The sequence below is a fragment of the Marmota monax genome, unplaced genomic scaffold, assembly GCF_021218885.2.
Source record: "Marmota monax isolate L192 unplaced genomic scaffold, Marmota_monax_Labrador192_F-V1.1 WCK01_AAM20220418_F8-fsc00026, whole genome shotgun sequence".
Taxonomy (NCBI): Eukaryota; Metazoa; Chordata; class Mammalia; order Rodentia; family Sciuridae; genus Marmota; species Marmota monax.
The window spans coordinates 14,250,094-14,273,651 of NW_026693108.1; the positions used below are offsets into that span (position 1 = coordinate 14,250,094).

The 23,558-nt window shown below is 37.7% G+C and overlaps 1 protein-coding gene across 1 annotated transcript in view; it reads right to left on the reverse strand.

Annotated features, from left to right (window-relative positions):
• Nucleotides 1-1,125: 1,125 nt before the first annotated feature.
• The window catches only part of LOC131424571 (heparan-sulfate 6-O-sulfotransferase 3-like), a 151,027-nt gene continuing 128,594 nt past the window's right edge, over nucleotides 1,126-23,558 (reverse strand). The window contains exon 3 of the mRNA XM_058582794.1: nucleotides 1,126-22,211. Coding sequence (XP_058438777.1) covers nucleotides 22,130-22,211 — 82 coding nt within the window. The 3' untranslated portion in view covers nucleotides 1,126-22,129. The remainder of the gene's footprint in view (nucleotides 22,212-23,558) is intronic.

Genomic DNA, 23,558 nt, shown 5'->3' on the forward strand with positions numbered 1-23,558 from the left:
CAAAAGAGAAGGACCCAAGGACCAGAAGTATAGGAGAGTAGGAGAGAGAAAAGTCTTTCTGGAGATTTTGCATCAAAGTCCACATTTTGAATATTATCAGAGGAAGAAGAAATGTCCTATGGACTTCCCAAAACATCATTCTCACTCTCTCAGCCAAGCAGTCATGAAATACAAAGTAGTCTCTCTAATATCCATCTAAATCTCTATCCATCCTCAGAAAACCGTGAATACTTTGTCCTTTTTTCCTCCAGGTTGTTTTTGGCAGACACTAAGTAAAATCAATTACCATTCTCAAGAAATAGTTCCACAAAAAAATCATTTTTGAAGCCTGTGACATCTTTTACGCTCTCTGGCCCATAAAGTTCTGAATCCTCTCCCCATGGAAATCCATTCTATTGCAAGGAAGAAGCTGAAGTCCTAGGCAGTCCAATCTTCTCAAGGGATCCAAAGACAACTTTACTCTTTTGTTTTTAAACATCTTGAAAAATCCTTACATTTCCTTGAAAGGGCAGATTGATGTTCCCTCTACATTCACCAAAAAAGGAAACAAACACAATGTATTTCTGGAATTTAGGGAAGCTAGAGGGGCAGTTTCTCTGGTAAATTATTCAGTCAAGTCTATATTTGTAAACCCTTTTGAAGTATCTTCCTTAAAAATCATGTAATCTAAAAGTGAGGGTAAAGAAATCAGCTTCAATCAGCGCTGACTCCACAGACTGCCCTGGGCCGGGGTGAAAAGCTAGCTGCCCAACCATTTTTTTCCAATAACCATTGCAAATGTTCTTGATAATGTTTCTCAATGTTTCCACCTATTAGCATCAGAAGTTTGTCCTAATCTTCTTCCATTGCAAAGCAATTTGGGGAGGGGGTGGATAAGCAAAGAGCTTTGAGTCAGGGGACCTGGTTTCATGTGCTGTGTGACTTCATGCTAGTTGTGGGTCTCTGTTTCTTAACTGTTAAATGCTTAGGCTAGATGATCTTTACAGATGTGGTTCTTATCTAGAAGAGGAAAATATATATTCTAAAATATATATATATATATATTATATAATATATATATATTAAAAATATATGTTTCATTATTATTTTAGATAGTTTTCTTTTACTAAGACTAACCCTATTCTTTTTTACATTTCCAAAAGTCGATTCAGTTTGCTTGTACCTTCAGAAAATAATAATTTCAAATGTTAACCAATGCTGAGTTTTTTCCCCTCTATATTCCCTAATAATCCAGGATATTTCCCTACAATTATCACCTTCTTTCAATCTAGGACACACATAGGTATGTGGGGATTTCTGTTCAGAGAAGAACAAAAGAGGCGATTCTTGACTTTTGCATCTAAAACAGGCGTAATCAATTGACTTATTTGGAAAAATATATGCTGTTGCCCAGCCCATTTCCCAACCCTGCCAGGTGATGACAAGCAATTAAATTCAAGAGAGAACCTGATGGCTGAAGAAGTGGCTCCAAGGGTGACCTTATCATCAGATCACAAATCGGTTGGCAGCAATCTATAGGGACCAACCAACAGGGACCAGAGAAGAACTTGAGTGTATCTTCATGTCTTGACATCTGTAAATTCTCTGAAAATTTGATGGAACCAGTGAGGATGTGGAAACCATGAATTAACTAGGGAAACTGAATTCAGAGCTATGACCTTGAGTTGTCAAAAGAATTGAAATGGAAAAAAAAAATTAAGTTATATCAATTGGAGACCTTAAGATGATGGTCCTAATGCAATACCCCTTCCATACTTCTCTGATTCAATTCTCTAAATCCTAAGTTGTAGGATCCAAACTCCATGTGATCACTGCAAGGAAAAAATCTAAAGAGATCCAAGATTAACCTCCTTGTCATGTGTGTCAATTCCAAATCAGCCTTGGGAACTTGATTTCAATCATCTGGGATGATTTAGTAATAACACGGAATTAGCCCCTCAGTTGCTGCTCTCATTTTTCCAAGTGGGTTATGAAGCAAAATTTCACTGCTATAGAAAGTGATTAAAATTAATGTTCAGTACATGCTGTGACTTCCAAGCACAGACGTGTGAGTAACATTTAAAGTTAATAGGTATTAGCAGCAACAACAATTTTATTTTCAAACATAGTTATACCTACCTTAGAGGGAGAATACAATATATTCAAATTTCCCTTGAGGGAAACTGACAACAGTTCATTATCTGTATACAGAATAGATCATATTTGGCAGAGTTCTGTTATAGGCCACCCATAGATTCCAATCCCTGGCAGAATACACCTCAATAATTAACACCAGAGGCATCATATTTCAATTCTATTACTTCTGGTAAAAGTTTAAAGCTAGCTTGTATAAACCTCTTCCCAACTGTGAATTACCTAGAAGTAGGTGAGGAACACAGATGTTGTTGATGTTGTTGTTATTGTTGTATTTTCTTTTCACTGGTGTTTTTCTTTTCCTTAGTTGATTAATACCAAAATAGATGGAATGCATAAGAATTCAATTTGCTTTGTATTGTGATGGGATTAAGCATCTCCAATTCATCACACTAACATCTCCCATTCCTTTAAAGCTTTTAGGAAATCAGTTCCATCAGTTAGAAGTAAATTAACATACCTTCCTGATTGCTTTAGTATAGTGGTCACAATTACAGGGGAAAAAAAAAAAGTTCTCCCTTTCACGAAAAAGACCTCCAGTGTATAATTGTGACCAAGGCTTTTTACTACAAAACTGGTTTTGATGTGATAGGTTTGTTTTAGCATAAAGTCAAACCGGCTTCCTTTTCAGCACACCTGAGAGGTTTTCTAATCTCACATAGCTGCACTGCAGTTCAAGAATTTGCACTGTTGAATTCACGCCATTGCATTCATGATGGAGGCTAAAAGATGGAGAGAAATCCCTGCTCTGAATAATGACTGTTTTTTTTTTTTTTCATTAAACCGCCATGTAAGGGTGATGTAATTTCCCCAAAGGAACGGTTAAAGGACTTGTACTAAAGTGGAGGCCAGCTTTTAAACAGCTTTCTTATCTTTCCACATTCTTTTTAATTTGAACAAATTAAGATTCTCAAGGGGCCTTTTGTCAGTTTGTTTATACTGAAGGCCACATCTCTCTGCATAAAGCCTATCAGAAGAGACAATAACACTTCCAGAATCCGGGCAAACCCTCTTCATAGCCTTTGGAAAAAAAAAAAACAAGAAGTTTCTAAGGGACAAGTTGGGACAGCTTAGCCAATTTGTCTCCAACCAAGGTTCTCAGTAAGTCAGATGTAAGTGTGATAACATTAACCAACTTGATAAGCACCCCAGGGCAAATTTAAATTCATAATTTTCTTAAAGAGCATTTAGTACCTTTCAAAGAACTATTAATTTGTACGTAAAGATGTTCATACTTAAAATAAAAGCTGTTGTGACTAGAAGGAGCAGAAGACACAACAGTCCCACCCCCAGGATGCGCACAAATTTAAATGACTGTCTAATTACACAAGCAGCAGCTATTAGCAGCCTTGTCAATTATTGAAAACCGTGACAGCTTTGTTGTTCCAAAAAGAGCAATCCCATTCCCAAAGGGCCAGTCAACAGAGCCAGATTATCAAGGTGGCTTAACAAAAAGTTTTACTAGTTAAAATAATCAACAAATGTGGTCCATCAAGCTTCTTACTAAAGCTGAGCATTATGCTAAACACCCTAAGAATATTAAAGAAGTTTAAAACATGATTCCTGCCCCGAAGTAGAATACAGTCTGCCAAGAAAACCGAGAAAACTACTCAAGAAACAAGTAAATAAAAATAGAATTTAGCACTGACATTTGCCATATAGATTCACACTATACAGTGCATTAACTACCAGCTACTGTTTCATTTTACTCTTGGAAGTTTGTCTACTAGAAAATTAAAATTACAGTGCATTAGGTAGGTGCCGCATTTTCTTTACCATTCATCTGTTTCTGGACACTAAAGTTGATTCCATGTCTTAGCTATTGTGAATAATACTGCAATAAACATGGGAGTGCAGATGTCTCTTCAAGATCCTGGCTTCAATTCTTTTGGATATATACTCAGAAGCTGGATTATAACTTAATTCTATTTTTTAATTTTCTGAGGAATCACCACACTATTTTCTATGGTGGGTACATCATTTTGCAGTCACACAGGAAGGTACAGGATTCCAATTTATCCACATTGTCACAGCACTTTTCATCTATTATAGCCTTAAAAAAACAAGGCTTGCCATGTGCAATAATGTAGATGAAACTAAAGGATATTTGCTAAGTGAAAAAAGCCAGTCACAGAAGGACAAATACTGCATGATTCCACCTACAGGGGGCATCTGAAAGAGTCTCAAGAGACTAGAATTGTGATTGCCAAGGGCTGTTGAGAGGGAGATGGGGAATTACTGTTTATCAGCAAAAGGTTTAATTATGGAAGAGGACTGGGTTCTAGAGATCTGCTATAAAATATTGTGTCTACAGCTATCAGTACTGTATTATGCATTTAAAAACTATATACCAGGGTAGGTCTCCTGTTAAATGCTTCTTATCACAATAAAACAAATAAGTAACAAAATAAAATCCCATGTGACTCATGTGTGGTTTACATTCTATTTTTTCCTGAACAGTGCTGGTATAGAGTATAAGTACAAGTGGAGTTTGGAAAATCAGGGAGAAAGAGGATAGGTTTTCAAGGATCCAGAGGATGCCAAGTCAAGTTAGGAGATGGAGGTGCTCCAGCCAGGAGATGAAATGCTGATTCTAGGGTCAAAGAGGAGACTGGTCTGGAAATGTAGCAAGGTGGGTTGGGTGGTTTGGGTGAAGCCAGGTGTTAGGGTCCTGCAGAGGGGCACACACTTTTCCAAACATCTCACCTCATTTCCAATGTTCTTCATAAGAAAATTCTGTGTAAGACATAATACAGAGAAGCACAAGGTAACCTTATAAAACCCAGCAGGAAAGTGAGAAGTTGAAGTTCTATCTGCCATCCCCAATTGGGTACATGATTTATCATCTCTGCCTCAGTGATTTTCATGGCCCCTTAATATTATTCAAATTCTAGTATTTTTCTTAATGTCTGCATTTATCCATTCATTTTAAGAATTTCTTACCAATACATGCTTCAAGACTATCACATACCAACCAGATTGCTATCACTCTCAGGTCACTGTCAGCCACCCTGAAGACTGGTATTTCTGCTATCAGAGGTTGCTCCTGTGCTCCAGCCTTGGGCTCTCTTTAGAAGTCTTTCCCCACCCTTTATGCCTCCAAAACAGTCTAATCTCCAATCCCATCAAGACAACCTGCAAAATTACAACAAGTCATCCTTTCCTGGCTTCCTTCTCTTGTTACACGGTGGAGAAGAACAACCAACCCTTAACTATGATGCTCTTAGGAATCTAAACTATGCACTTTTCTTTCTTTTTTTAACCCCACTTTCCTTCCCTAAACCAGTAGCCTCACATTTTAAGTCAATATCAAAAAATTACCATACAACTCCATATAGGATCTTACTGGCAAAGAATGCAATTTCCTCCATTTGGGAAATTTCATAATTTAAAAATATCACAGTTACTTCATTCTTTTTAAACATGTCCAATGTTTAAAATATGTGAAATCACCAGTGATTCCATTTCTCTCTTCATCCAGTTAAAAAACACATGAATAAGCATTTCTTTAACACTAGGAAATTTTGCATCATTCTCTTTGAGCTCATAATTCTGTTTTACTTCTTCAACAAAATTTAAACTCAATATATTCTATGCTTGAAAGTCTTTTATTGATCACCTCATCATACATCTTTCTAAAAAAAGTTGGTAAATTTAATATATTTAATCTCCTGGGACCATAAGGTTTTAGGTGATAACATTTTTCTCCAGAATTGAGTTCTCATTAAATACAATTGATGAACACAATGTAACTTTTTATATTTTGACAACTATATATTAATTATATAAGCCAGAATTTAGATGAAACTTAATTAAAATGCTTTTGAATTTGTTTTTCAATTATTTCATAGGTCCATGGAGAATATAACAATGAAAGAATGAGATGATGTTTTACATCAAGTTTATTCCTATTTTTCATTTTTTATGTAAGGGCTTAGAAAGCTTTTTATATAAATAAATAGATAGAAATGGAACAAGTTTTATTTTAGCAATGTCATTCAATTTTTTTAAAATCCTGAGTTATGTGCCAGAAAGCAAATACTGATCTAGCATCAAAAAAATATTTTTAATGATCTAACATCTGACAGTTCTATTAAGCATCCCTTTTGTTTAATGGAAAACAAAAGAAAAACAGAAAGTACCTGAGTTGCAGAAGGATTTATTGCCCTCTCGTTTTGGCCATTCAATTTCTTGGCATCATTGCTATTACTTCTGTGGGGCCCAGGAAGGCACTATGTTTGTGGTAAGTGGAATAGGATGCAGGCCTGCCTTCTTTTGTGACATCTGTTGGTCCACAGAAAAGACCAATCTACTGTCCTGGGATTCAGAATCACCTACTTGTACACCTATTGGTTATTCTAACTCATAAAACTCCCTGACTTCAGATTCTCGATCCCCTGCCCCTGCTCTTGCCCAAGAAAAAGTTACCACAGTGCCTTGCTAAAGTGCCTCAAAGGCATCCTGACATGTCCCCACGTGGGCCTGCCTGGGGGTGCTTCCTTCCCAGCTCCCGCCACAGAACAACCAAAATAAATATTGAGCAGGCCTGACCCTCCCTGAACCTGCAGCTGCTTCCTAGTGCAGATCAGTGCTTATCTCTGCCCCTCTTCTTAACATTCCAAGCTCTAGATATCCTGCAGACCTTTACTTTTTCCAAAGGCTCCAGGACACACAAACATACTCCTTTCTCTATCTCCTTGCATAATTAACTCCTATTTAAATTAAAGGCTTAGTTGAACTATTATTTCCTCCAGAAAGCCTTCCATGACCCCTATGTTAGGCTAGAACACAACAGAGGAATGTTCCTGTGTTTTTTTAATTAAATTTATTTATTTATTCTAATTTGTTATATATGACAGCAGCGTGCAGTAAAAATGCATTATTATTTATCATGGTCACCATTGTGTGCTCCAGATCGCTAAGGCTTATTCCTCCTGTCGAACCAAAACTTTGTACCCTTTGGTTAGCCTGTCCCTTTCTCCTACACCCCCAAACTATAGTGTCCTTAATCTTTCTGTCATAGTACACATCATGTCATGGGAGTAACCTTTAATGTTTCATGTATGTCACTTTGAGATTTTCAACTTTATGCCAGGACCAGACTTATCTTATTTTTTTATACCAAGTACTAAACCTGAATAATGGTTCAGGTTGAATAGTTAGTGAGTAAAAATATTTTCTTATTATTTCACAAGCCAGATTTTATTATCAGCGTATTCAGCCTTCTCTGATCCCACTTGCTTGAAAGATATCATTCTCATTATCACTTGAAGGCAAGTTCAGAGTCCCTTCCCAATGACTACTAAAAGATCAAATATTCCAAAATGACTAAAGATGAAGATCTGAGCACAGAGAGTTTGCTTGTCAATTGTGTTCAGGTGTTGTTCAGGAAAAAGTCAGCTCTTTTGAGAGGACGCTGATTGTAGCTTTTACTAGCGTTCTATTTAGATTGAATCGTGTCAGCCATCTACACGGACCAAAGTAGGAATCTAATTGATTTAAAGGTTTTCCTTTTTCAAATGCTCTAAAGAGGCTTAAAATAGAAGTTATTAATTTCTGACAAATTTCCATATACTATATTCATGTTTGGCTTGCCTCTTATATATCAACTCTTTGTGTGATAACATTCATTATTTTTACCCTCACAGTAATTGACTATTAAGTATTCCAAGTTTCTTTTGTACAGTAAAAATTAGCAAAAACAAATGTATAATTAGCTTTAATAAAACAAATGAGTGCATTGCAAAAAGCATTGTATTTGCTAAGAACAGTTAAATTGTATTCTCTAACAGTGTTTTCCTTATTAAACCACCCATTACAACTGCTTTTATGGAGACCATCTTTCATGTAAAGTAGTGCAATGTGATAAGCCAACTGCTACTAAATGATCGATTTCATTTATGTAGCCAGATGAAGAGATTTCTTTCATATTAACAATCTAAGATGTACAACAATCATCAAGGGAATCCTTTGATAATCAATAAGCATCATTCAAGTAAATAACTGATTTGCATATCAACCACTAGCATGGTATGTATTCAGTACTCACTAGCATGTTCATAGATACTGAGTTGCATAAACTTTTTCGACTTTAATGTCTTTGTAGTTTCTTTTCTGTATTCTTTGCTGAGCAGTTTCATGAATTCTATTTTTGTGTGAGGTTGCCTGAAGATATTCTGTAAGGATAAAGGTCCCCATAAAAGACATAGAATACTGAACTCCCAGTATTCCTTCCTCAATCCCTTCCACTGCTCTATTTTCCCATCCTCACAAAGATATCATCATTTAGTCATTTTTCAAGGTCTGAATATTGCTGTTGTATTTTTCACTTCCCTATATGGTGCTGCCAACCCTCAACATTTATCCTGTGTCACCCAGCCACATGGTAATCATCTTACAGCCTGGATCATTTTCTCTTTCTCCTCACATTGGCACCAAATAGCATCAATACTTGGCAAATATTCATCTATTCATTTGTTCCACAAATACCTACTGAAAGATTATTATGTATTATGCACAAGCACTGTGCCAGGTAGGTGGTAAAACATGATCAGAGGAGAGAAAACAGCCTTGACTTCGGGGGGCCTTCCAGTCATATGCATAAATCCAAGTCATAAGTGTCTTAGAGAAAACTACAAGGGTGCTGTACTGGAGAATAACAGTGGAGACCTACTTGTATAAAGAGGTTAAAGAAAGCTTCTCTGGTTTAATTTCATTTAATATGAGCCCAAAAGAATGAGATTGCAATAGCAAAAGGAATAGAGGCACAGAATAAGGCTAGAATAATAGATAAAAAAGCCTCAGAGGCCATCATTAGGAGCTCAAAGTTCACCCAAGAGAAGAAATTGAATTTGACTTTTAGAAAAAAAACGGTTTTTTGGTCCACAAATGTAGGACAAGTGGGAATACTGGGTTCTGAGAGAGTTAGGAAGCTGTTGTAGCAGTCCACGTAAAGGTGATGTAGCCTGGCTTAGGATGTTGATGATAAAAATGGACAGCAGCAGGAAGCCTGGAGACAGAGCAGGTGAGAGCTTTAGATTTTAGTGACAAAGTAGATCTTATAAAAGGGACCAATTACAAATGAGCCCCAGTGTCCTTTCTTCAGCATCTGGGTAGGTGGCACTCGTCCTTACTAAGAAAGAACACAAAGAGGAACAGGTGGGAAGAAGGATGGAGAAACATTCCATTCTAGACATGTTCAGCTTGATGAGCCTTTAGACAGTTGAAGGTGGATAAAAAGGGCCTACTTTAGCTGTTAGGAACACCAACACCTCAAGGCAGAGTTGTGAAAAATAATCAAGTGAGATGCAAAGAAAACCAGGAGGGTCTGGGGTTAAAGAAGCCAAGTTGAACGTGTTTCAAGAAAGCAGAAGCTGCTCTCATAATGCCTTTTTAAAAAAAAATAATAATTTTTACTGATTGAAAATGTAATATAAGCAATTCAGAAAGGTTAAATGCTGGAAGCCTTCTCATAACTCCTGCTAGAGAACAGTTTGTTAAATTTTCTTTTAACTCTTCCTATGCATAAAAACATTAAATACATAAGATTATAAGTAAAAATAAAAAATAAGGGAGTAGTCAACTAGATCTAGTGTTGAGTTAAGTCTGAGAAAAAAAGTACAAATTCAGTGTCCCTGAATTAGGCCACATGAAGGTCACGGTGACCTTGAAAAGAACAGTTTCAACTGGGTGTTGAGGTTAAAAACAAAACTAGAAGTGAAGCATCAGAGTGTGTGTAGACAATATTTTAAAGAGGGTGATTATTAAGAAAACAGGAATAAAGCAGATATTGGAGAGAAATATGAGTTTAAGAATTTTAGGTTTGTTTTTATACAGAGGAGGAGGAAGAGGACAAGGAGAAGTGGGGAGAAGGGATGTTTCTCCTACTGTAATAAAAAGAACAATGCAGGTGGGTTTACAGACTTGGTTATGAGAAAACAAATAATTGTCTTTTGGACACCTTCTGCCATCCTAAAAGGCAAGGTCACCAGCTGATGGAGAAGTGGGAGGAAAAGATCCACAAAGACTTGAGAGGACAACATATCAGGAAGTGATAAAGTGAACCTACTGAATCAGGATAGTAAGATAGGAGTTTTGCACCACCAGGCTATTGGAGGTTTGTGATCACAAACTTACAATTAAACCTCTGCAGCCTTCTAGAGTGTTTTGTCTCTAGGAATATTCAGCAGCTTGGTGCCTGCATGGAGACAGTGAGTGAAAGAGTCATAATATCTGTTTTTCTAGAAATAAATGATGGAGGAAGAAAGGTAAAAAGGGCCAAGGGCTTTTTCAAGGGAGTTACTACAGGAGAAAACGTCTAATCTAAGCTGGTTAGGTCAGAAAGTGAAGAAGACAATGGAGGCTGTGGAAGAACATTCTACAGGTAGCAGGGGAGAAGGTATTGGCAAGGTAGGGGTGGGGTGGGGTGAGTGAATGTGTCTAGGTCACTAAATAGTGATAGGTTTACGGACAGGAATAGGATCATGAATCAGGTACCAAATCTTTAATGATTGAATAGGGATGACGAAGAGATCAGTAGATGACAAGGATGTGAAGGTGAAGATGGTTTGTCTATTTAGTGTAAAACCCGAGGGCTTTTGATGAAGGAGACAGGGAGCATTAAAAAGTGATAGAGAATGAAGGGGGAAAACAATTCATCCCCCCACCTCCATTTATTTACTTGTTTGTTTTTTTGTTTGTTTGTTTTACATTTCACTGAAATGTTATTGGCCTTTTGGATAGAAACAGAAATTCATTTTCCAGGGATGTTCTCACTATATTTCTGCTGGAACCAGGACAGGGCTTCCTCTGATCATTCTGTTTGGACCCAAAGTAGCTTGTTCTGGGGTACCCAAGGTACTCAGGTATTCAGGCTATGACAAAGAGCAGTTTCTGCCTGGGGGGGGGCTGTGGAGAAGTCCAGAAGGAAACATCAGGTAGCCACTGCCTACTCTACAGAGTGCAAATCCTGGTTTTCTGTCTTCTCAAACCACAGACCTTCCCAAAGGCCTGGTCCCAGATACCCCTATCTTCCATTCCTCTGCTACTAACTATATGTGATGATGAAATACCCAATATCCAGCCACGTATTCAGACACACATTTCTTCTACTATTGAACAAACTACTCAGGGAATTGTTTCTTTTCCACCTAAAGATATTTCATAAAGATTTTCTAATGACATTAAATATTCTTCTATAATGTGACCTTAATAAATTCATCACCTCACATTGGCTAAATCAGCAGAGAGATATTTAAGCAACTTACTATTGTTGTACATCTAGGTTGTTTCCAAAGTATAAATAATACCATAACGAACACCTCAAGCCACATGTCTTTAAAGACATCTCTAATAATTATTATTTACAAAAAAATCTCCTGGCATGGGGGTTTTAGTCATAGAAAATAAGTGTTTTTACAGCTTTTGTGATATATCATCCACTTGTCCTCAAAGGAAGTTTGTACAGCAGCATCTAAGAATCCCCTTGTACCTTGCCAAATCTGCAAATATTCTTCACTTATTTTTAACAGATGAAAGAGCTGGACGGGGGAGTCTTGTTCATCATCAACATCCATTCCAGAACCTGCTACAATGATGTGCCATTGTCTGTCCCATCCTACACACAGTCAGTAACAACATTCATTCCACACACTTCCTTTAAAATCTCTCTCTCCCACTTCTTTCTGCTCCTGCATCCTGAATGTAAATTATCTTCTCTGCTGTTATTTTGACCAAGTTAACTCTTTACAGAAAAGTCCCCTACAGGCTTCTTGGACCAAATGTAAATTCCTTCACAATTTTTATTTCTTACATACAGACTGGCTCAGACCCCATTGCTAACCTCCTAGAAGCACACCGTTATTAGCCTGTTGCCCAACCTCCCCAAATCCCCCGGGCCTAACAAATTTAATTTCTGGATGAAAGCTTCCAGGTTAACACAAATTGCTATCATTTCATCTTTTTCTATTATATTTCATTATCTCTTTTATTATTTTCCCAATTTCCTTCTGTGTTTTTTCTCTTCCACAAAACTGGTTTTATTTTGATTTATTAGGTATCTTTTTCAGTCCTCATCTCTGTATCTCTTTCCATTTCAGATTTATTTTGCTCCAGCTCTTCAAACTATGGTAATTTCTTAGGTATTTCAAACCCCTTATTATCAAATGAGTGTTTTATATTTGTCAAGTTCAAAATTACATTTCCCACTGGCTTCTGCTTTCAATAAAACAGTAATAGCTACACACAAAACTAAAGGAATAAAAAGAACAAAGGACCAATATTGGAACACTGTAAAATCCTACACATTCTGGTGGACATGACAAGCCCTTTGCATATGGTTTGTTCTATGGTTTCAAGAAAAAAATGGGGCCTTTTCCTGAATGGAATTCTACATTTACTAGCCTGATTGTGGTCCCACTTACAGCAGGAAGTAGAATTTAATTCTACTTCAACTTTTTTTTTTCCAACTCTAAGGGAAAAGAAGCATATCCACACCACAATTAGAGGAAAACACATTCTCTCAATAAAAGTCAATGGTTTATTAAGGGAAAACAGATGTACCCATCAGGCAACAGATTCTTTTGCATTGTCATTCAAAAAGAATGCTTAACATGCTCAGGAAAGCATGGAATGAAACTGTAATGGTTTCTTGTTTTGTGTGTACAAAATAAACAGACATCTTCTTTAGTAGACCAAGTCCATGTACAGTCCAAAAGGCCCTGGGCTCACACACCTCAACACTTCAACTCTTGGAAGAGGTTGGCCAATTTCCTTCCAAACAACTTTCTTACCCAAGTCTCAGTCAGAACCTCACAACCAGTCGACAGCACCTCTGCCATTGCTGCTTGCTGTCATTGTTGAACACTACTGCAGAGATGATTATCTTTAGGTGCAATCCTTTCTTCTGCTCTCCTCTTTTTACTGCTCTTCCCTTCCTCCTGAATCCACCTGATTCCTCCCACAGCCAATGCTTTTCCAGTCCTTTATCTCTGGGCTCTCTGGAAACATCCCTACCCACTCCTCTTCTTGCCCAATACTCTATCCACATCTTCTCAAGCTCATGTCCAGAATGCTAAGAATTCTCCATTGCCCTGTCTAGATCCTGTCTTTTTAAGAACTGGCTCTGCCCCCTTTTGCCCCTTTTAATGAGACTTCTTATCCCTCACCCCTCTCTTAATTCACTAGGTTGGAGGTGTGACTGAAAATTCTCAGTTTGTCCAAGCTCCCAAGTCCTGAGGTCCTGAGTGACACCGATACCATAGGTCCATGCACCCAATTTCGAGGGGCAAGCAAGTAGGATACTTTCTAGTTTATACTCATTGTATGCCCTCACTGTTACTTCTAAGATTATGTATTTATATGAAAGGTGAGGTTTGAAGAATCTCTCTCTCTCTCTCACACACACACACACTACTGTATAATATTTGCTCTGCCATTTCCAAGCTGTTACTTTCCCACCCCTGCCTGACACATCTTGGAAGTTCATGCCATCTGCCTCTACTATCCCCAACTAGCTCTCTTCCTTGTTATCATGATTCTATGATCATTCTCACATCCAATGAGGGCTTTCACATCTGTCTTTCAATGGTCCTCAAATCCTGCCATTCATCTGAACAATTCCTTCGCAATTCACATTCACAGCCATTGTTGGGCAGTGTCACACATCAAGCTACCTCTCCTGTCATGCTTGGAATACACACTCTGAAGACAATCTCCTGACATTCCGTTTCTCTCTCTTACACCTGAACCTCCTCCCAGTCTACATGCTCTCTTTCCAGATCCAGGACAGATCAACACAGCTCATCTGCTCTGCTGTACCCCACATCAGTCCAACCACTATGTTCATCTCTCTTACAGGTTTGCAAACAGCACTGCCAGAATTAAGCATGTGACCATTCACGTCAGTGCCATTTTATTTTCACCTTTAGAGGCAAAATAGTTTTTGCCTCCTATGACTGGTCAGACCAGAGGCCACGGTGGTGTTGAAATGCCCTAATTTTCACATATATTTTATCAGCACTCTTCTTCAAACCCCACCTTCCATATAAACACATGATCTTAGAAGTAATAGTGAGTGCATACAATGGGTATAAACTAGAAAGTATCCTACTTGCTTGCTACTCGAAATTGGGTGCATGGACCTATGGTATAGGTGTCACTCAGGACTTGGGAAGTTGTGACAAACTGAGAATTTTCAGACACATCTCCAACCTAATGAATCAAGGGCTGCATGTTCACAAGAACATTAAGTGATCTATAAACACAGTAAAGTTCAAGAAACCCTGCCATGACCCTAACTGCTCTTTTCTCCAATCCTTCTTCATACCTCTTTTTCTATCTCATCCTGACTATGCAGCCTTACACTCATTTACAGACAAGACATAGATCTGGGTTGGGGGTCCCTCAGTTTCCTTGGCTCCAGTCCTAAATTTGTAAATCTTCCCAATTATCTCTTTCTGTTCATCTTGAGTTCTCCCATCTGACCTAACTCCTTTAGGACCCTCATGTATAAATCACCTACTTCTTCTTCTTCTGTATCATTTGCTTTTACTCTTCATTGGCTCCATAATCTTAGCCAATGAAAAGGTTCAGACACTGCCCATCTTTGTGTCTACATGGGGGGGCTAGGGGACCTGGGAATTGAATCCTGTGCCTTGCATTTGCTCTACCAATTAAGCTACATCCCCAGTTCTGACACTGCCTGTCTTTCGCAAAGCTTCTCTTGTCCTTGACTTTCATACCAAGCACCACCTTGTCACCTCATTTCACCTAGTTTTCTCAAAAAACACCTACATGCATGCCTCTGCTTCCTCCATTCCCATCCAGCCCTCTAGCTTCTTGGCTGCTTCTCTACGCATCTCTGGATACTTGCCATCAAAGTTCCATCCTTGGACCTCCTCTTCTTACATGACTCCCTGACCCCAAGCTTCCTTAGCTGTAAAGACTTTGACTATAATTTTATGCTGGTTGACTCTCAAATCTGCATCTTTATTCACATACTTTGAGCAGGGGTACAGATAATCATACTTCAAACCTCAAATTCAACATATCCAAAGACTGATTTTGTGATTCCCTGAAATCAATCCAGTGACCCCATCTGGTTGATGAGTAAATCATCTATCTAGCTGTCCAAACGAGAATTTAAAAGTTTTTCTAGACTCTGTCTTCCCCTCCTGCTACCTTCTCCATTCCTAGCCTCACCATCTGTTTTACTTTTCAGTCTCACATGGTCCTGACTTATTTTCCTGCCACAACCTTATACCTACTCTAATCCATTTTTGGATTAAATGTCCAATCTAGTCATATCATTACTCTGCTCAGGGTCCTTCAACAACTCCTTACCTACAGGATAACGTTCAAATACTTCAGTTATCATATGAAATATCTTTCAAGATCCTAAGTTCTGATACTCCTTTGAACTTTTCCTGCCAACCAACATATTCTTTCTAATCCTGAATCACAGGTTATCATAATTGCCTTTCTTAAACATAACACATACATTCCCAACTCTATACACACTATTGAGAATATTCTTCTCTTCTACCCAGTTAATTCTTTATCATCATTTGAGACACTGCCTAAATGTTGCCCCTTCTATGAATCCTTCCCTTTCCCTACCAGCCCAAGCAGAGTGCTCCTCTAGCAAATTAATTATATATCCTCTTATTTCTGCATGTATCACTTTATTTCTTAAAGCTTAAGTGAGGTTTCCCCTTAAGACACTGATGCCCTAGAAGGTAAAGTTGTGTTCTATAATTTATATTCTCAATACCCCTCTGATATAGACTATTTGTGTCCTAGTCATATGGCAAAGTCATGTGGTGAAGCTCTTCTTTACCACTGTCTGTATCTGTATGGCCACAAAATGAATGTGATGGTAGAGGTAGGGCTTTGGGAGGTAATTAGAATTAGATGAGACCAAGACAATGGGCTCTCATTCTGGACTAGTGCCCTTCTAAGAAGAGATACTGGAGGTCTGACATTCCTATGAGCTTTCTCTCTCCCTCCCTTTACCCCACAAACCCTGACAGAGTGACAAGGTAGCCATCTGCAAGCCAGGAAGAGAACTGAATCAGTCAGCACCTTGATCTTGGACTTACTTGTCTCCAGAACTATAAGAAATAAATGTCTGTTGTTTAAGCCACCTAGACTATGATATTTTGTTATAGCAGCTATACAGCAGTTTGTCCTAAGACCAGTAAACAGACATGACTAACATGCCATCAAGTTCTTAACTTGTGCAAGGCATTATAAGTGATAACTGAATGAACAGCATTCAGCACAAGATAGGGCTCACAAATCGAGCATATTTTTAATACTGCCTTTGCATTATTTATGTCTCTACAAAAGAACAAAACCAAATTTTGAAGTATTTAAATTTTGGGTTCCCTTATTATAATCTGAAACTTTCTAAATTTGAAAAGTATCTTCTGCCAGTTCTTGCCAGGACTGCCTGTGCCTCAGGACCTCAGCCTTTCCAGGTTCCTCCCACCACCCTGCTCCCCTCACACCCACACTCCTTGATTATCCCATCTCTCCCTGGTTCTTCTTCTTCCTTCCAGGACTAGTCAGAGAATTCGGGTGGTTTGAGATTTGGAGTGAGCATTTAATTACATTCTGTCTTGTAATATGGATATGCTTTTCCCCATCTGAATGAAAAGTTCCCTGAAGGCAGGGATAATGCTTAATTACCTTGCACAGAGTTTCATGAAATGCATTAGAGCAGGGTAAAAGCAAACCACAGCCCATGGACCAACACTGACCCACTGTCTGTATCTGTACAGCGACAAGTTAATTATGTTTTTATATTTCTAATTGGTTGAAAAAAATAAAGAAAAATAATGTTCTTGACATGTGAAAACTACATGAGATTTCAAATTTTGGTAGTTACAACGTTTTACTGGAACATCACGGTACCTAGTCATGTATGTATTGTTGATGGCTGCTTTCACATCACAACGGCAGAGCTAAATAGCTGTGACAGAGACCATATGGCCTGTAAAGCCTGAAATATTTCCTTGATACTTTTTTCTAACCTCCATGTTAGAAAGTTGAGAAAATGAATTTGGTTCTCCAAGATTATTAAAATATCGTCTCAAAGTACCTCTCCCTAATCAAAACAAATTTTTTTAGTGAGTAAGTAGAAAAAATAAGGGGAATCATAAATCCTCTTTTGGAGTCCTCAATAGTGGAACTGTCCAAGGCCTAATTTGATCCTGTGAGATCACCAAGAAGACAGAAATTCAAAAGAGAAGGTCATGTCCTAATGTCATTTTGCACTAAAAGTCTTTCTAATCATGAAGAAGAAAGCAGTGACAGAATCCTGCACTCTTTACCTAGACAATCTATAATGAAATTAATGTAAGAAGACATAAAAGAGCTTTGTTTCCTGCAGTTTAAACCCTTGTTGTGCAGGAGGAATATGAATCATGGATTGAAAACAATGAGGCTTCTTGTCTAATTAATCATTTTTATGCACTTGTCTCTCACTGCAGGATAGGGATCAGTGAGGGAAAAAATGACCTGAAAGAGCTGAAATTTCCATAAGTGCTTTGGCCTCCTACAACCTGTGAATAAATGCAAGCTGCAGCCATGGTGCCCCAGCACCGAGATTCTGTGATCAAATGATGGGAGATGCAAAACCTGGAGACTCAAGGAAGTTAATAAAGTGCTGCCTCTACCTCGCTGCGACATCTGTACTTGTCTGGCCATGGCCATCCAGGTGCCAACACCTAACTCAATCGGCTTCGTACCTGAAACCTCAGCTTAATTAGTACCATTTATCAAAATGACACCTGCTTTAGAGGCCAGATCAAATTGACTACTGTTGTTCTGCTGGATCTACACAAATGCTAAGTGCCTATTTTTTGAGCAAAAGATGAATAAATATGTATCCCAAAGTTGTTAGTAAATACAGTCTGTTGATGAGAAGATACATATCTGATAGGTAAAGCATGTCCATATTTAAAAAGTAAAACTGTATTTTTACTTATTACAACACTTTACTTATTACAGAATCATGCAAAACCAACAATCTAGGGCATATGCTTTCCATGAGATTGGCCAAAGAAGTTTTATCTTAAGTCAAGATAAAGTGTCTGATCCATACAACCATGAATTTAATAGACTATAGTATTGAATATAATAAGAATATTTATGTGGCATGCTAGCTAGATAGAGTCATCATGGAATATCAAGAAACCATCATCTGTGTGAAAAATAATCAATTAAGGTGAACAAGGTCAGGATTGACTGGCTCTTATCAATAATATCCATTGTTAAAATGCTTCACCTATAATGTACCTGACAAAAATATCCTTTCGTATCTTGGTTTAATATTTCATTTTACTGTATGGATATGCCATAAATGTGCATTCATACTGAGATATCTATACTAGATGAAAGACCCCAAGGAAATAACAATGCCATTAAATTTCTTAAAACAGGAAAATATAACACCATATATAACAGAAATTGAAACTATAGAGTGTATTGTTCCAGTTAAACAGTGAGAAAAAAGTTCATATACTGTGATTAACACAAATGTGAACCATCAAAACAAAAGGTATTGTGATGTTTTGATTTCTTCATTTAAATCCTGAAACTCATCAAAGCATTTCCCCTTTGAAACACACATAAATCCATTTGTTGCTTTCAAATGTTCTAAATTATTTAAACTAGGACATGAGATCCATTTTGAAGAGGGTCGGGTCCTTTTGAAAATCAATCATCCTAACTAAGTGACACCTCTAGTTTTGTCCTCTCTTAAACCTGAGCATTCCCACTGTCACAGAGGGGCATCAGAAACCCAGAGACACAAGAAATGGTACTTAACAAGATTGGCCAGTCATTGGCAAGACATAAAGCAAGCTTCCTAATACCACTACCCAGGGAGTCTTCACCATAATTGACAACATGCATGTAAGTTACTTCTCCTTGCTCTGTTAGATTCCTCCTACTTTATCCAATTGAAATTTCTATTTTTGACTCATTCTCTAGTATTAAGATACTTAATTATTATCTACTTTAGTAGTGCACAAAGAAAAAAAGAAGAGACATGAAAGTTAAGAAATCTAAGTCAATAGAATTTTTGGATAATCAAATATATATCTAATAAATAACAATAACAATAATGTTATGAAAAATAGCAATGTGTATAAGTTGATCACTTATCGTATTTTTAGCAAAGTGAAGATCTTAAAGTGTTATATCAGTGACATCCTGGTGTAAGTAAGGACAGATGTACAAGAACTTTAAGGTCTGCCACTTTCTTTGCCTTTTCCAATACTACCTCCTCCATTCACAAAAAAAAAAAAAAAAAGAGGTGCACATTCAACATGATTATCTAAAATAATCCTATCTGTGCAGTGAGAAAAATATTAGAAAGTACAGTGCTTGTTTCCAGAAAATATGTAACACTTTGAGAGGAAACATGCCTTTCTGAATATTAAAGTCTACTGATTCTTCATTGGCAGGCTTTAGACATTACTCAATGGTTCACCGAAAGGTCTCCAAACAGAATACAGAGTATAACTTGTGTGCACCTCCTAGTGTAGGTGATTTGTAATAACAACATTAGCAACTTCACATACTCACCTCCCCCAGATAATTTAATTAGGCCAAACTCGATTTGATTTGCATTTACTACTAAGTGGCTTTGAATATAGGTATACCTGTCAGGTGCGACCAATTAAGTCTACTGTCTACAAAGAATGTCTGTGATCAAAATTCACATTTTAAGCTCCCAAAATACTTAGGATGCATGTAGGAAACGTTTTATTCTCAGTGACTCCCTCAATTGGCAACTTACAAGCTAATATATTGCTGTGCATAAACCATGCATTCAACTTCAGAATAATTCAATTACCCTTTGTAAAAATTAAATGAACTCCCAGTAACAATGCAAACATGCTCCACTTAAACAAACATAAAAGTCTGCCCAAATTATTTCAGAATGGCCTAAAAGAAATCTAAGTAATGGATGATGGAGCAGACATTCATTTTTAGAGAATGGAAGATTCTTATCAGAAGAATCCTGTAGAAAGATACTGATACAGGGCATCATGAAACAATCTGGTGGCCCTACAGCCTGGGCCAAACACTGCCCATCTCTAATCTACATACTTTCACACTGAAACAAAGTATTCTGCTTAGAACACAGGACTGTGAGCATACATAAGCAAGGCTGTTTTATTAATTTCAGGAAGGTGCTAAACAGTTAATCTCAAATTAATCAAATTAGAGTTTTGTACAGGCTTCAAGATTTTACTTTACTCTCCCCTGTCCGAACCAGCAGTACTAACAGTGATAGGGCTCTGGGGTCTCATTTGCAATCATTAGCCTTAAGAACCACAGGATAACTGAAAGCACCGCAGAGGCTAATATCCTGACATAGAAATTAGAACATCTTGAAAACCCACAGGTAACATGTAAAGGAGTTATGTGAGCTGCTAGGATGGACAGCTTGCTGCTACTGGGCTGAGACATGCTCCTCTATATTGTTAATTTATACTTGAGAAAAGAAAGAGATCAGAAGAAAAACAACTAGAATATTCAGTTTCCATCTGAACCAGTTTCCATCTGAAATAAATTGCTCATGACTCAGAGAAAGATTGGAGTCCCTCAACTAGACATCCAATGATAGCATTTTGACCTTTTATGTTAGCAACTAGCAAGGTCAGTTATATAGTTATTGCCAAAAATTGTGATGTGTACATTATTGCAACTTCTAAGCAATCTTATTCATTCTCCCAATGCTCCCTCAAGTTAGACACAAAGAGTAACTTTTTAAAAATGAGAAACTAAGTGGTTTTTCCTCACATGCATTCCAGATAGAACATTCAAAGACTTATTTTTGTGTCGCCACAAAGTGTAGGTATGCCGTTCTGAAAGTGATTGCTCTGTTCCATCCATGAATGTCAACACTAGAGATGGTTCTTGGGCTCAGGCCCAGACTGGGGCATCGGCAGAAAGATGCTCCATGTATATCAACCCTGCCAGTAGCTGAAACTAGCTGCACGATTCAGGAAGGGGTTGGAGCCTCTCTGGGGTCCATTTGCAAAGAGCAGTGGAACAAGCTGTGCCGTCCCCTAAAGCCTGGGGGGCTGAGTCATCAAAGCCAACAAGCACACCTGTGTGTGTGAGGTCACCCCCACCAACAGGGCCCTTACTAAATGGCCACTATCACATTTCCTATTGCAGAATAAGGATGACTCATCTTCCTGTCCATCTCTGCCTCACTCATGATTTGTCCCTTTCTTGTCCTGATTGGATTACAAAACCGACAAGCTAATACCAAAAACTGAAACCCAAAACAAGCTCTTTTGTTTGGCTTCCATGAAACAAAGTATCCTAAAACAAGCGTGGCTCACAATAATGAGAGATTATTTAACACACAAACACATCCTATAAATCATGAACAAATACAAAATCACATTACATGGTCTCATTCCATTTATAAACCAAAATACACACTACCTTCAATTTTGCAGTTTCATGATACAAAAAATGCTAAAGAAACTCCTTTTACCAAGTTCATATCCAAAATCCCACTGAAATATAAACACACAGCTACAGGAAGAGTCATCTCCCCTCCACAAAAAGAATTCTATCATTAAACTGTGTGAGTTAAAGCATGATTACTGATGAATGAAAAGTTAATTTTTTAAAGGAAAGCGATAGAAACACAACATATCAGTGGGATAGAAGTCGCAAATTTTAAACTAATTCTTCATCTAAAATTCACAAACACATAATAATAATTCTTTGTAAATAAGTTAATTTTTATTATAGCATTACTGACTCAGACACGGGGCAATTACTAGTTGTTAGGCCTGAATAATACACTCCTATTTTAAGGAAATTATTCTACGAGAGAAAACCTCCAGGATACTGATAAAACATCCACCTGGTATAATTTCAGTGAGCTGTTTTCACGGTAGAAAGTTAGGGGGTGCTGTCAGCTTTTACTGATCTTGTGAATTCCTTGACTGGACACTCACCTTGCATTAGCTGTTCTGCCTCCAGTGTTCTCTAAGCTCTCCTGTGTCCTTTCATTTCCTGTGGTATTAGTCTTCAGCCTAGGGAAAATGAAGTTTATGTTGTACCACAAGAAACGCTGCTCATCACCTCTCAACACAGACATCTGTGGCGATTAGAAGGCCAAGAAATTATTAAAGCCCATTTGAAGGCCTTTTTTACTTTGCCTGATGTGGTTTGTGCCTCGTTAAGAAAGGAAATCAATTTATCCCGTTACATTATAAAATGGCAAGAAGGGGAACCATAGTGACTTCAGCATCTCTAGATTGTCTTATAAAGTTGTAAATAAAAACTGTGATTAATGTTTTATGGATGCCCATGGAAACACAATCTTGATTTTTTCCCAATCATACTGTCAATTTCATTATCTGTATTTCAGACTCTTAACAATGTGTAAGTCTACATGCTATAGTATATATAGTTCAAGCACCTAAAATCTATTATAAAATTTAAAAATAACAGTATATCATCTTAAAAGAAAATTTAATGTTAGAACTGAAGTTGATTGAATTTTTTTTTCCATTTTATGGGGAAGAAAATAAAAATTTTTTCAGTTTTCCATGCTGGAGTGACAACTTACCTAAGGTATGGAACATGGCTTAGCTCGTATCACAGCACCCAGCATATACAATCTTCCACATTGCTAACATTTTACAATCTGCTGATACACTCTCCACCTGTCCAGAATTCCAGGAGCCTCCTTCCCTCTGATCCAGATTTTTAGAACCATGCCTTAGCTTGCTAGACTCCAAAGGCCACTAGCCCTGACACTCCTTGCTGACCGCTCCATATCTGATATCACTGTGTGCTGTTTGCCAAAAGGACTTTATTTCGAGAATTCCCATGAGTTTCCTCCCACAAGTCCTATCTACTACACCCTCCTGCAGGTAATCAGATTGCAGGTAACATTCACTTGACGAATATTTATTGGAAGCTCCCATAAGCATTGTTCTCGGTGCCTAGAACACTAAGGTGCTTAAGACCATCAGAATTTCAGCTGGAATTCTGCAGGTGGGAATAAGCCCTAAGTAGTGGAACCAGTATGTAAGTGACAATTTCAGGGGAGTGTAACCACATAGCAATGTTCTAGGACCAGCTCTGCATTTCCCTGACCAACAATCTGATGAAAAACAAAGCACTGATGGATGGTTTAGATAATGATCCAATAGACTATATATATATAACTACTGGATAATTATTTCCCCAAAAGGCTCTCCATGACCTACCTGCTTTCTGATCAAAAGGTAAGAATATCACAAACTACTCATCTACAAAGTGGTACCCATTTTATTTATAAAAATGTTGGGCTTGGTGGGGAGTTAGTTTGTTTTATGGTGGAGGGTAGGCAGGAGAACTATTTAGGACAAAGGAAAGGTAAATTTCTTCTT